Raw genomic sequence first — 14,969 nt, forward strand, 5'->3', positions numbered from 1 at the left:
ACAAGTATTCTGCCTTTGATTGGTTTAGAGTGAGTCACATAATAATATATCTTATTTTTACTAGAAACCATGCGCACACCATGTGCTATACAAACAGCTAAAAAGGTAATAAGCCTGTAGTAAACGAAGTACTATCCCACAGCAACTAATTTGTACTATCCCATAGCAACAGCAGCTTCTTGGTACCTAGAAGTCTAGGCACAATGTATGGGGCCTTGTAAAATGAATATTGACTGCTTTTACTAGTGCTATAGTTATGGTTACTCTAACTCCCTCCGTGACCCTGAGGATTGCCTCCTTCGTGCATTATAGTTTTAACCATAAATATATATACATCCAATATTGGTTCAGCATACAGTCCTACAGAATAATTTCCATACATAACCCCCCAAAAAATAAAAAAATTGTGCAGAATATCTGGTGAAATCTGGCTTTTCTGTGTCAAAACGATCATATTTTGTGACAATGCACTCATATGCATCCAATCAGCATACAGTCCTACATAATCTTTTGCATGGGATGTTGCCGGCATATAGTTGATGTACACATGTGACAGTGAGTATTTGCACACTGCAAGATGCGTCATTGTGCAAACTTAGTGCAAATAATTTCTAAGAAACCACATTTTACCTTGCAAAATCTTAAAATGGTTTTATTGCAATGCTTCTAGCCTACTCTTCCATCTGTTCATTGGATTGCTACATATACTGAATTTGTGATTTTTAACAAAGGCATATATATGAAGAAGCAATAATTATTTTTTAAAGCAATAATTGTTGATGAGCTACAAGGCGGTAATGGGTACATTTATAGTTCTTTGTTAAGGTTCTTGGATATGGTTCTTAGATAGAGTTCTTGATTATGGTTCTTTGATATGGGATATCAGTAAATAACAACATTGACTAAAAATTATTTTTGAGGCGAGACTAGTTTAGAGCACAACAAGTAGCTAGACTTTAAAACAATACGCTTAAAACATTATTCCACTAGTACAAGAAATTGTGTAAGCAACATTTGTGCCCTGGTAGTGCACTAAAAGAACTGTCCATTATTTTTAGTAACTAAAAGAAGTTCAAACCATGTCAAACACACACAATTTGTTTTAAAAAAATATTGTTATTTTGACACGCCAGACACATCAAGTCTAGATGTAGCATAACCCTTTAGTACAGTGGCTGACTAATGGCATGCAGGCCGTTGACCGATAAGTTGTATCTGTGCATAAAGCTGATTGGATGATGCTGTATGCACAGCCAACAGCTTATCCTGCTAACTCAACATCTATAAGAGTATTGGATGATGGCTTAGTTTGTTGGTTACTTTTTTTCTCACAAGCAAAGGCTGAATTAAGAGCATTGGTCTCGATGAAATTAAGTTCATATAGACTGGTTTCTTATTACCATGTCAGATCTGCAATTAATAACACTTTGAAAAATATCATACAAAGCCTTTGGAACCATAACAAAACAAACAAAATTGAAAAAATAACCCTCTTTCATTGTCAAACATTTTGAAAAATCCTACAATCTGTAAAACCTAGGCCCTACCTGTAGATGAAATATCTACTTCAGGCCTGATATTTAACAGAGGCGACAAAGGCAATTGCCTCAATGCACCCTGGTCATTGCATTGGTGCCCCTCTAAATGCCCCTTTAGAAATTTCCAATAGGGTGCCCTTGACCTTCCAGAAACGAGGCATACAGGTCTGCTAATTACATGCAATGATTGTTTTCTTACAAAATGTTAACTTTAGTACTAACAAAATTTACATTTTTTCCAGACATGTCAAAACATCTGAGGCTATATTACCGTCGTAATATGGTCTTAATTATACCGGCTTAAAACCACTGTTATTTGTCCAAACATCCTCAAACCTAACACTACACACTGACAATGCATGTTATTAATGTTTCTGTCTATTACATCTTCATATGGATTAAATAAAATCAGCCATCCAGGGGAAAAAATGTAATTTTTCCAGACACTGCTAGATCTCAAATTTCCCAAGGGGCCATAGATAGAGTCTGGTTGTGTATAATGGATTTCAGGAAAGCACACTCTGCTCAAAACATTATTCCAGACAATCCAGGACGACAATGAGACATAAAAGAACTGGACATTTGTAATTGTCAAAGACCAGTTTTCTCAATTGGTGTTATTACACATGCTTAAAACAACAAACCTGTAAATATTTGGACTCAATTGGTCGTCAAAGTTGCAAATGAATAATGAAAGAAAACACCCTTGTTGCACAACTTTGATGTTTATCAGATGCATAATAAAAGGCTTCAACTGAGGTCTTTTATTATTTGAGTGAGAAATACTTCTTCGAGAAAAGAATTGGCTCTCTGTTGCATGAACACCCAATTTTGTCTGTATCCAGTAAAAATGTTGAACTGCAAGACCTGTGTTCTTGTGGAGATTCTCTTGTAATTTAAGCAGTGTTCGTAGAAGCAATTTATCACAGTAGCTGAATTAACAATTAGCTTCTTGTGACTGGGTTTCCTGGTCACTTTATGTGCAGAAGCTAAGTACCTGGGTTATTTTAGTTAATCAACTCTGACAGTGTTCCCATCCTAAGCACATCCCTGGCGGATTGGTACTCAAGGTACTGGGGTGGATTTCACAAAGAGTTAGGACTAGTCTTATCTCGACTTAGGACCAGTTACTCGTCCTAACTTAGGACTATCAATGCAATTTGTATATCTCCTAGGACTAGTGCTAAGTTAGGACTGGTCCTAACTCTTTGTGAAATCGACCCCTGAACAGTTTATTGCAGTGAGCTTTGAGATATAAACTAACACATTTTGTTTTCAAATATTAGACCTTATGCACATGACGTTTCTTGTCACATGCAAATGTCAATCCGATTTAAAAATCCGATTGTAAAACATGTAAGATAACATGTAGGATTAATTAGGTTTGCTCAGTGTTTTCTATCACTGCCTTTCACCTCTGACAGACCTTGCCTTGCATGTTGATTGGGTTTTCAGTCCCTACCTAACTTGCACAGGTTTTTCCCTCAGGTTTTCACCATTGGGGGTTTCCTCTCACATAACACTAAACAATTTGTCTTTGGCAGTTGTGACGCAAGAAAATTTGGATTGCACAACGTATTCACATGAAGTATGAATCTTGCTTAACATGTAGTATGAAGGGGCCAAGTTTATTATTGCCGCTGAATTGCCAATTTTGCAATTTTTTTCAGCTGACCGTTACAAAGGGGAATAAATCCTAATCCACTTCTTTCGTAAGCAACCTTCAGGTAATTACTTCTCGCAAATGAGTGCCATAACAATGCACGTATCCATGGTGATAGCACACACAGTCACAAGCCCTACCTAATTTTCTTACCAAAGTGTGACTACACTAATTATGCTCAAATGTCTGTTTTTTTTCCTTCTACAGAAAGAGTAGATATTTTCATTAAGGTACAGCAGGGAACATCCAGCAATTTTGTATATCAAAATATCTTGACAAAACATTTTTTTGGTGATCACTGAATGTTAATATTGAGTAGCAAATGATGATTTTTTAGTAGCAGCAACCAAGACATTTTGTGTATCATTTTGCCCTGCTTTACAAGGGCAGCCCTGTATGCTTAGTATTTTTGAAGGGCAAGGGCACCAAGGCATTTTCTCCTTGGTAAAGGACACCCTATGAGAAAATTGTAAATTTCTACCGAAGCATCTCAAGGGCACAAAGGCATTGACCAGGGGGCATAGAGGCAATCGCTTTTGTTGCCTCCATGAAGTATCAGGCCAGCGAAGGAAAATCGATCGCTGTTCACTCAGCAATATGAAGTAGACACTGGGAGGCTAGTGATGTGGTTACTGTGATCTTGTCTTTCCTTCAGCAGTATTCCAATCGACATATAATCTAATTTTCTAGGGAAAGTACCCCCCTTCTTATCATAAAAGAATACGAAATCAGGTTCCAGCAGTAAAATTTAAGAACAGAGAAGATGAATTCTTTATCATTAACGGATAGCGACATGAAGGTCAGTATTATCTCTTGAAACCATGGGGCCAAGGTTTTGCGATACCCAAGGACTTTCGTGTGTAATTACTGTGAATATTTCAGTAGGTTGCAGAGATTCATGGATAATTGCAAGGTAGATAAATGATAAGTTTTTAGCCTTTGTCTACTTGACTTATGTAGGGGAGCTTTTTAATGGCATTAAAATCAAATTGTGTTCCTGGTTGTTTTCTTTTCTGTCCAAAAGTGCTCTCTTTTAAGCCTGAATCCTTTAACTTGACTCAAAACAATACTCGCTAGGGTTAGGATGAGGAGACGCTGGACAATATTTTCCAATGACTCAATTATAACAATAGTAATAACACAGGACTTTCCTGTAAAATATTCAAAGGCGCCGGTCCAGTAGAAGATAAATAAATGCATTGTCAAATGGTAGGGAAAGCAGGTATTTGTCTGAGGTCTTCAGGAAGTGAATCCCAGAGTTTTGGTGCTATGTTTGAAAAGGCCATATAAAGAGATTTATACTGTGTGGTTTTGCTTTAAAGGCAATGGATACTATTGGTAATTGTCGAAGACTAGCCTTCACAGTTGGTGTATTTCAACATATGCATAAAATAACTAACCTGTGACAATTTTAGCTCAATCGGTCAACGAAGTTGCGAGATAATAATGAAAGAAAAAAACGCCCTTGTTACACGATGTTGTGTGCGTTTAGATGGTTGATTTCGAAACCTCAAGTTCTAAATCTGAGGTCTCAAAATCAAATTCGTGGAAAATTACTTCTTTCTCGAAAATGATGGCACTTCAGAGGGAGCTGTTTCTCACAATGTTTTATACCATCAACCTCTCCCCATTACTTGTCATCAAGAAAGGTTTTATGCTAATAATTATTTTGAGTAATTACCAATAGTGTCCACTGCCTTTAAAATGATTAATCACAGAACACAACTATAAAATATAGGCCCTTTAGCATGCAAAATCTGGCTGGACAAAAGAAATCAAATAAGTGCATTACAAAATCTATGATACTTAAAAAAAACTGTAAAGTAATGCAAGATGTTCAGCCAGATAGATTTTGAAAAGCAAATTTGCAGGAAAAATGTCTTTACTTCAAACTAAAATTGCTAATGGAACAAACATTTTGCGAGGACAGTCGGAGGTTAGAGGTATTACAAAGGGATGAGATACTAGACTAATTTGAATTCAGATCGCTTTATGTTCCCCTGGGGAAAACAAACACTGCTATTCTCTTCGAATATAGAGGCCATGCTCGTTGATCTACTTCTCTAAAGCACTTCAACTGTTTCCTGAAGCTCCTTGGAACCTGTAACTCCAGGGGTTACTAAAAGGATGAAATGACATCATTTGAAAATGCCGACTAAAAATTTCAATCCATGTTTCAGACCTTTTTTGTCAGCAATGTCTCTCACCTCTGATAACATGCTCTGGATACTCAGAACATTGTAAAAAGCGGAAAATTACCTGGGCTTGATTTCACAAAGAGCTAAGATTGAGCTGAAATTATGAATCCAGGGTATGTGAATTCCAAAAATCCAGGGAGAAGTTTTCGCCACGCAGGAAGAATAATCCATAAATTGGAATACACAATCTGAGAGTAAGGCTTCTCAGATTAAAATTGTTGGCATAAAAACCGATAACTTTTTACAACCACACTACTTCCAAGTGAGATGAATTTCAAAATGCTTTTACTATCGAAAGCTGCTGTAGTCTTCTTACCAAAAGCTGTCATTGCAAAAGAAAGAAAACAATAATAATAGGAAAAACAATAGAAAAACATTTTTATACAGCGAATAATCCATTACATTAAAAAAGAAAAAAGAAAAAAAGAAAAAAAAATTCATCACAACAAAAACCACAAAACTCACTCTTCATCGTCACCTTCTCTTGGGCGACTTCCTGACTACATCATCAACTCCTACCTCCACATCCCATAGACTCGACTTGTTCAAATCCCCTCCTGTCTACCCCACCCTCCTACAAACTTACCCTGTCTGCAGCAACTAATCTCACTCATTGACAGTCCACTTCGAACCCCATATGCTTCAGTAACCCGTCACCTCTTCCACAATAACAATACTCTAACCTGTAACATCTTCCATTTAAATTTCCACTGCGCATCCCATAGACTCCACTCGTTCAAACCTCCTCCTGTCTAGCCCACCCTCCTACAAACTTACCCTGTCTGCAGCAACTAATCTCACTTACTGACAGGTTCATACGTCCCCATGCTTCAGTAACCCCTGTCACCCCTACCAAGGCGCAGTATAACAATACTCCAAACAAATTGTTACATCTTTCTTTCAAATTTTGTCTTGTGGTCTTCACAGCAGGTTCCTCCAGCACAAAATGCACATGTGTATCTATTCTCTGCACACATCATCTCTGCTGCATGCGCACAGTAAATTCAACAGCTGTTAATATGCGCCCTATAGGGATGGCCACACTTACCAAATATCTGTTTCTGCGCTTTCCTAAAAACTAAAACAAATTTTATGCTGTTGCATTCATTACTCTTGTTCTGTACATTAAAATAAACCTGTTGCCTTCGGCATTTATTTACAGATGCCTACAATGTACATGAACATGAACAATTAATCAAAATGAATATGTGTTTGCACTTTATAGGCCTATAACATGCGTACCCAAAATTTAAAAAAAATATAGAAATCACTTTGAGATGCTAGTACACGTGTTTCTGTCACAAACCTTAGAGCAAGGACGTTTGCTCTTTGCAAAACCTACACAAGCTAACACAAATTGTAATTTATATTGTCACAATGGAATGGTTGAAATGTCAAGATCTGGCCATCCAATCAAACTACATGCATTCACCACCTGCGACAAGTGTTGAACTTATCTACTAAACAAATTTATTTTGCTAATTTATTATGTTGCTCTTTGCGCACGAGAAACCATTTTTTTATTATCTTGTGTCCAGGATGAGTCATGCACATTATTACACATGTCATTACACCTGTAGCAGACAGTGCTATACATGCCAATAACAAAAGGCACTGCAGGGGAGATGGCTGGTCAGCTAAGGTCATCCAAGGTCAAACAGCATTGGACTAATGGCCAATGGTTATCATGTTCCAAATTATACATGTTATAGTACTGACCAAAATCTGAATCAAAAGTGTGGTTGCGAACCACACAGAGCATGACACATGATTTTAATTTGGCTAGACACATTTTTCCAGTCAATCAATTTCCATACATTAATTCCCCCTTATCATTAAAGGCAGTGGACACTATTGGTTATTGTCAAAGACGAGCCTTCACAGTTGGTGTATCTTAACATATGCATAAAATAACAAACCTGTGAAAATTTGAGCTCAATCGGTCATCAAAGTTGCGAGATAATAATGAAAGAAAAATAACCCTTCACACACGAAGTTGTGTGCGTTTAGATGGTTGATTTCGAGACCTCAAGTTCTTAACTTGAGGTCTCGAAATCAAATTCGTGGAAAATTACATCTTTCTCGAAAACTATCAACCTCTCCCAATTACTTGTAATCAAGAAAGGTTTTATGATAATAATTATTTTCAGAAATTACCAATAGTGTCCACTGCCTTTAATGTAATCCCATTACTTCGAAGAAAATACTAGATAATTTTTATTTAAATAAAAAGCCATCCTCTAAAATTCCAATTAGAATTAGAGAAGTATGGTCCATTCTATGGCTTAACTTTAATTACACAAAATTATTCTCCACAAAATTAAGTTCTTCCGACTCTCTTCCGAAGAGAACCAATTTTTTAAACCAATACATTTCCTGAAGATTCATGCTACTTGAAGCAAATTGTCAAGAGAACAAAGATCAATTTATAATCAAGTGCATTAGATCTCCTGAATAATTTAAAAACAGTGAAAGTGAAAACTACCAATGCACACAATGGTGGGTGAATAGTGTACAAGCAGGTATATTCATGCATACACCTGCTCGTTTATTGAAAGTTAAGACTTTTTTTCTCTGTAAAAGGCATCTCTTTTTCAAGGGGGCACATTTCAAGGGGCACCAAGGCATTTTGACATGGGGCAACAGGCCTAATACTTGGTTCTTGTAAGGATGAGACAGTTTTTCCTGACTAAAAAGCACTTCATGAGACACTTAAATTTCTTCATTTCAGGGGGCAGGTTTCAAGGGGCACCAAGACAATTTGACCAGGGGCCATGAGTAATGGAGTATCAGGCCTGTATTAGCAAATGCCTGATATTTGGTTCTCGTAAGGGCAAGGAAGTTTTTCCTCAAAAAAGGGCTCAGCTCAAGAGGCACATCTCAAGAGGCACCAAGGCAATTGACCAGGCACATTGAGTATCGTAGTATAAGCAACATGCCTGATATTTGGTCTTTAGTAAAGGGCACCTCTTCAGTATGACAGAAATATAAAGGGCTACCGTTCGATGGGCTTTAAGGCAATGGCAAAGGGCATTAAGGCAATTGCCTCTTATGCTTCTGTGAACTACGAGTCTGTATACATGTTGCCTTTCCTTTTAAAAAGAGTAAAAATACTGGGACTTAATAACATCCCCATTTTACAGTCGACAAGGTCAAAGGTTGGCAGGCACAAAGAGTGCACAGGTAACAGGCAGGTATTTAAAAAAAAAAACACTTGTTTTCGAGAAGAGCATGTGGTATAAAGTAGAACCACAAGATTTTTTCTTTAGCCAAACTTTTTAAACATTTTTTATACAGGAGCATCTACAAATTCCTAAACAATAAATGCTACCCGCCAGGGAAAAGCCCTAAAATAACCATGAAGTTCAAAAGGTAATTGATTTGTCAATACTGTAAACAAAAAACGATATCTGTATGATAACAATTTTACAGTATATTTAAGTCAACAATTAATAGATAAACCAAATCGTACGAAATATGCAAGCAACTGGAGAGTACATTATCATGATTGTTAGTGTTAGCAGTACTACTGTGTAGGTCGACACACTTGGCCATGTCTGTATCTCATAAATAAATGCTCAGTGCTATCTCTTTCAATAAAATGTAACACTCACCCACCTTCTGATGAACATACGAATACAACCTCAACTCATTTCAGGACAATTCCACAGCGGTGGGAGAAGTTGGAAAAGAGACTAGTTCTAAGAAGGAGTGGCATGTCACTGGCTTATGAGGGAATGCAACTCACTTGGACTTTAAACCAGGAGGGAGCGAGTACACACACACACACACACACACGAACAATCAATGTACACCTTTGACACTAACTAACGCAATTATACGTCGGTGTTTGCTGGCATTTTTTATCTACTTTTCATGATGGCTGTTCGTGTTTTAGGGAAAATTGGCACTGGTCCATAATTGGGAACAGAAGATGAATAAAAAGGGCATGGTGAAACTTTGAAATGAGGAAGTAAAGCTATAGAAAACAGAACTTTGGAAAAAAAATGGATTTCACAAATGATTTTGTATGAGTCATTGAGTGTAAGGGAATTGGTTTTGTACAGCACGCCGCAAGCACACAGACCGGCAACCACTTTCTCATTCTGGTTGCTAGGCAAAGCAATTTGTCCATTAAAAGTAGTAAACTCTTTTATTGCGCCAAAGTACGATAATACAGTATAAGAAAACTGTGAGTGCAATATACAGCATGACGAACATAGTTAGGTATGACATTATGATGTCTTGTTAGTTGCAATGGAAGTTTAGCTTGTGACACTTTTTGAGGCTTCATAAATAATTGGAATTCGGCTGGTAACTGCCAAGTTGGCCAGGTCTTATTATATCCCTATTGCTGCTGTTCATGTCCCTATTGCCCTGGTCTTTGTCCTGGTCTTGCCCATGTCTTGTCCCCATTGCCCTAGTCTTATCTCTGTTGCTGCTGGTCATGTTCTTATTGCCCTGGTCGTTGTCCTGGTCTTGTCCCCATTGCCCTAGTCTTATCCCTTTGCTGCTGGTCGTGTTCCTATTGCCCTGGTCGTTGTCCTGGTCTTGTCCCCATTGCCCTAGTCTTATCTCTGTTGTTGCTGGTCATGTTCCTATTGCCCTGGTCTTTGTCCTGGTCTTGTCTTCATTGCACTGGTCTTATCCCTATCGCTGCTGGCCTTGTCCCCATTGCCCTAGTCTTATCACTGTTGCTGCTGGTCACATTTCTGTTGCCTTGGTCTTGCCGAGGTCTTGTTCCTATTGCACTGAACTTGTCCCTCTTGTCCTTATTGCCCTGGTCTTGTCCCTATTGTCCCTATCCATAGGTTTATTGATCCATTCCCGAGGAAATCAAATTTAAGCGGTAACTTGTGATCAAGCCCATCATTGTGGCAGACATTGGTGGCTACAGCTACGGCAGTTGCTATGGTCGTCCAGCTGTATATCCATAGCTGTAGCCAGCAATTTTGATATGACCTTACACTGGATACAAGCACCTTGTCTTCCTAGATTGCCCAGGGGTTCCCTGAAGCCCACATGGACTTCAGCTCAACTTAATGTTTTCATTTCATTTTATGTACACTGTTCACTCTACAATATTTGTACTAGCATGGAAAATAATAGTCATGATAGAAGTGTGCCTCATTTAAGAAACAGGAAAATAGCTGAAGAGCAGCATGACTGCTTACATTATCACACCCAATGTACCCTGGCCAGCACGAACAGAGGATGATGCTCTTGGTGCTGCAACACCCAAGGTTTTTCGGATGGGGGTGTTACATGTAATAGAGCACCCTCTACTTTTCGTATATACACATTCGATACCACATAGTAAGGGTCGTTTTAAATCAACAATAAGAAATCCCAGAAAAAGTCGTAGCACTTTTGACAAAAATGTTAAATTCCCTTAATTTCGGTGATGTGATCTTAAATATAGATTCTTGACATTCGACAAGTCGGTGGGCATGCAACCCAGCACCCCCTAGCCAACTATTGGTCTTGCAGGCCTGAATGTACATGTATGCGTTCCATGTTTCTCTCTGTCTACCACACCAGCATGGATAATGTGGCATCACACTAGAAGAGGTGGAAATACGTGAATGTTTTATGACGGTGAAAGTAAAACGCTTTCCTGACGTAACTCACCTTCAGTTTGTAGACAGAAATCCTGTTACATTAGTCTGTCAGCTGGAGGTTTGAACAAGTCAATACTGTATCACATGAAGGGTCTGGGTAACGCAAAACCAACATTCACACAGGCAACTGTCTGGTGACACTGACATAGTACACTATCATTACAACAAAGCTACTGTGGTGTTAACATTATTGACCCCGATTTCCTGCTTTTTAGAAAGTTGCTCTCGAACAATTCAAAAGATTGTCAAGCGTAGGGCACTACGGTTTTGTGTGCCTTGGTATGAAAAGATACGTTGATGGATTCATACTCCAAACATAATACAATCACGTCATCAAAAAACAGCATTCACAAAAGGTTTATTGCCGTGTTTCCTGGTAAGCTAGCTGTGTCAATATCAAGTTTAATGTTAGGCCTACAATGCACATAAGCTACAGCGTCTGACGCTACACGTATGTATTAGTCCGAAGCAAAGTCAGTTCGAAGTGTTAAGTGATGCTACCCAGATGTGACAGCAACACAACTTGGAAATAAATTGTGGATGTATGTATATCAGCCGTTATGTATCTTGGTTGGGCTAAAAAGCAGACGATTTCAAAGAGAGAGAGAGAAAGAGAGAGTTTCAAAACAGCTATATTTATCCCTGTTCACAATACAGAGCAAATATCAAGGAATAAATATGGGGAATTCTAACCCACCGCCATCTCACGTTCATTTTATTTCAGATTTGATGTAATTTACCTTCAAAGAGTAAAATAACAATCATTTGCTAACCATTAATGTTATCTCGTTTCACCAAGCTACTCCCAAGCAGGGGTAGCTACATGTATTTGTCTGAAATGGCTCATTCCCAGGAGATTGCCAGGGTTAAACTTTCCCTGGGAAAGTCCCAGGAATTTGTGCTAGTGTGAACAGGGCTTTTTGTCCAACAGCAAGGCTATTATAACTTAATTAACATCCCAATTGTCTTGTGTTCAACCTCAGTCCAGAAAATAAGTGATTGTATCTGGACACTAACTAAAGATGTACAACTTTTTGTGATACTCACCAAAACAATTGTTTTTTGGACACAAATAGTTTTGTGGAACAAGGCTGTTGTTTATATGATTTGAATAGCTCAAGTCCCTGGTTTCTTGCCCTGTCTTTTACCTCAGTGGACCATGGTTCGAATCCCACATCTGGCCTTTCACATGGATTAGGGTTTCAGTCCCGACCTGATTGTGTGGGTTTCCCCATTTGAGGGTTTCGTCCCACATCTACAACCTGAACAATTCTCGGGCCTTTATGTTTCGTTTTTGAAAAGGCAAGGGCGCAAAGGCATTTTCTCCTTGGTAAAGGGAACCCTACGGGGAAATTGAAAATTTCCACTGGAGCATTTCAATGGCACCAAGGCAATGACCAGTGGAGGCAATCGCATGGCATGGAGGCAATCACCTTATTGCCTTTGTGAAGTAGCAGATCTGAATTTTTCTTTCATCCCGTTATCGGCACTAGTTGGGCTGTTGGATGTGTAACAAAAAAAATAATAAGGTGATGGAGGACTTACCAAATGAGGTTTTGGAGACCGCTGGCGGAGACGGCTCATCATTCCCGTGAGAATTCTGAGTACTGAGATCCTCTGCACTACGACTACGCCGATGAACCGGGACAACTTCTGCAAATATACACAGAGCAAAACAAAGATTAGACTAGCTGGGAACATTATTGCATAAATTATGGTTAATCTTAACCTTCAAGATTAAGTTGAAAACCACATTGTTTAATCTCGCCTATGTGTAATTGGTCTTATTTTCCTTGCTGTGTGTGGTTCCCCCTCCTGTGCGCCTTGAGCACCTCATTTTGGTGGATTTTGGCGCCCTCTAAATATTCTTTATTATTATTATTATTTTAAAAAAGGAAGGACACACAAATTACATGTTTGTGCTGATGTGGCAAAGTGGTTTATCAGTCAGTAAAAGTCTTTTCACACAACAGCAATTAAACATGGGTCCCTGGTTTAATTTTAGCATGGTTGTGAAATTTTACCAAATGCCCCTGTGAAAGGACAATAATTGATAGAAAAGGAGGGACAAGTTTGAGAAGATTTCACATGGGACCCTGGACAGTCCAAACATTGTTGTCCGTTCACATGAAGTGTAACTTGTGAAAACTGTCAATACTGAGTGTTTCTCTCATAGACTCATGCACACCTGCACAGCTGTAAGACTAGATTACCATGAAGAGAAATTGAGCCCTTTTCACATTACAGCAATTTAGCAGGGGTCCCTTGTTTAATTTGAGCATGGTTGTGAAAACCATGCTCAAATTAAACAAGGGACCCCTGCTAAATTGCTGTAATGTGAAAAGGGCTCAATTTCTCTTCATGGTAATCTAGTCTTACAGCTGTGCAGGTGTGCATGAGTCTATGAGAGAAACACTCAGTATTGACAGTTTTCAACAATGTATTGAGCTGCTTTAAATGCATGGGTGATGTTCCACATCCCCAGAAAGAAAGAATGTTCTAGGCTAGTGATTTGGCACACTTGACTTTGTAGTTCTAGTGGCTGAGTTTTCAGAAAGTAGATGGGTTTTTTGCATGGTGTATTGTCAATGTGTAACTACCATAATTTGCCTCTCTGCACCTAGGTGTTTGTTATAAGTGTGATACTGCTATGTATACGGCGCACTTGATTTGTAGTTTTAGTGGCCGAGTTATCAAAAAGTGTTTGTCAATGAGTATTTAAGTGTGATATTTCTGTAATATTTCTGTGAGGTGAGAGTTTTGAGGTGGCATTCTTGCCAAGTGGTGAAGGACACCTAATTTAAAGGCAGTGGACACTATTGGTAATTACTCAAAATAATTATTAGCATAAAACCTTTCTTGGTGACCAGTAATGGGGAGAGGTTGATGGTATAAAACATTGTGAGAAATGGCTCCCTCTGAAGTGCCATAGTTTTCGAGAGAGAAGTAATTTTCCACGAATTTGATTTCGAGACCTCAAGTTTAGAACTTGAGGGCTCGAAATCAACTATCTAAACGCACCCAACTTCGTATGACGAGGGTATTTTTTCTTTCATTATTATCTCGGAAGTTCGATGACCGATTGAGCTCAAATTTTGACAGGTTTGTTATTTTATGCATATGTTGAGATACAACAAGTGAGAAGACTGGTCTTTGACAAATACCCATAGTGTCCTCTGCCTTTAATTTTTGTTGTTGGTGTCGATTAGCAAGACAATTAAAACCATAATTTGCTCCTCTTCCCCAGGTGTATAAATGGTACATTTTTTATGTACAGGGGTGTTGTGATGGTTTCTTGCTATAAGTGGTGTTGCATAGCTAGTTTTAGTTTTGGTGGCTGTATTGTAAGAAAGTGGACTTAGTTTATCAGTTGGTGTGCTGATAAGCAAACCAATCCAAACCATAATTTGCTTCTCTCCCTTAACCATGCTAACCAGGTGTATAAATTGTATTTTATTTCTCGATATTGATGTAAATCATTGAGCAAGACACCTAATTCACATAAAACAACTGGTTTTCTCATATATCTTTATAGTTGTACAATACACTTTGTGATACATGTGTACCAGCACTTCAGCTGAATTGGTCTACTGTATTAACCAAAACAAAACCATAAAAGAAAATCCTTCCAAATTGATTTGTAAACACGTTCACACATGTAATAACAATTGTTTATGAAGTGTGACCAGTAATAGATGTACCATAACTGGTTTGAATAGCGCATGGAGCTGCCAATGCAAACAGAAAGCATGGCATGATAAATTACCACATGCCGCAAATTGTGATCAGTTTCATGGCTCTGACTATCGCCGATATCTGGGCTTGTGATAACCATTCTTTGCTTACTAGGGCAAGGGCCTATTTTTTGCGGTAGCCATTTAAGCGAAGAATGCCTAGTAACGTGGAGTATGCACGATGAACACAAGCAAACACAAGCAAACATTTTCTG

The 14,969-nt window shown here is 38.4% G+C and overlaps 1 protein-coding gene across 1 annotated transcript in view; it reads right to left on the minus strand.

Moving 5' to 3' along the window:
- Nucleotides 1–14,969, minus strand: part of LOC117301062 (transmembrane and coiled-coil domains protein 2-like) — a 51,396-nt gene that overhangs the window by 32,883 nt on the left and 3,544 nt on the right. Inside the window, exon 2 of the mRNA XM_033784944.1 lies at nucleotides 12,566–12,673. Within this exon, the coding sequence (XP_033640835.1) occupies nucleotides 12,566–12,673 (108 nt within the window). The remainder of the gene's footprint in view (nucleotides 1–12,565; nucleotides 12,674–14,969) is intronic.

Source organism: Asterias rubens, chromosome 16 (assembly GCF_902459465.1).
Source record: "Asterias rubens chromosome 16, eAstRub1.3, whole genome shotgun sequence".
Classification (NCBI taxonomy): Eukaryota; Metazoa; Echinodermata; class Asteroidea; order Forcipulatida; family Asteriidae; genus Asterias; species Asterias rubens.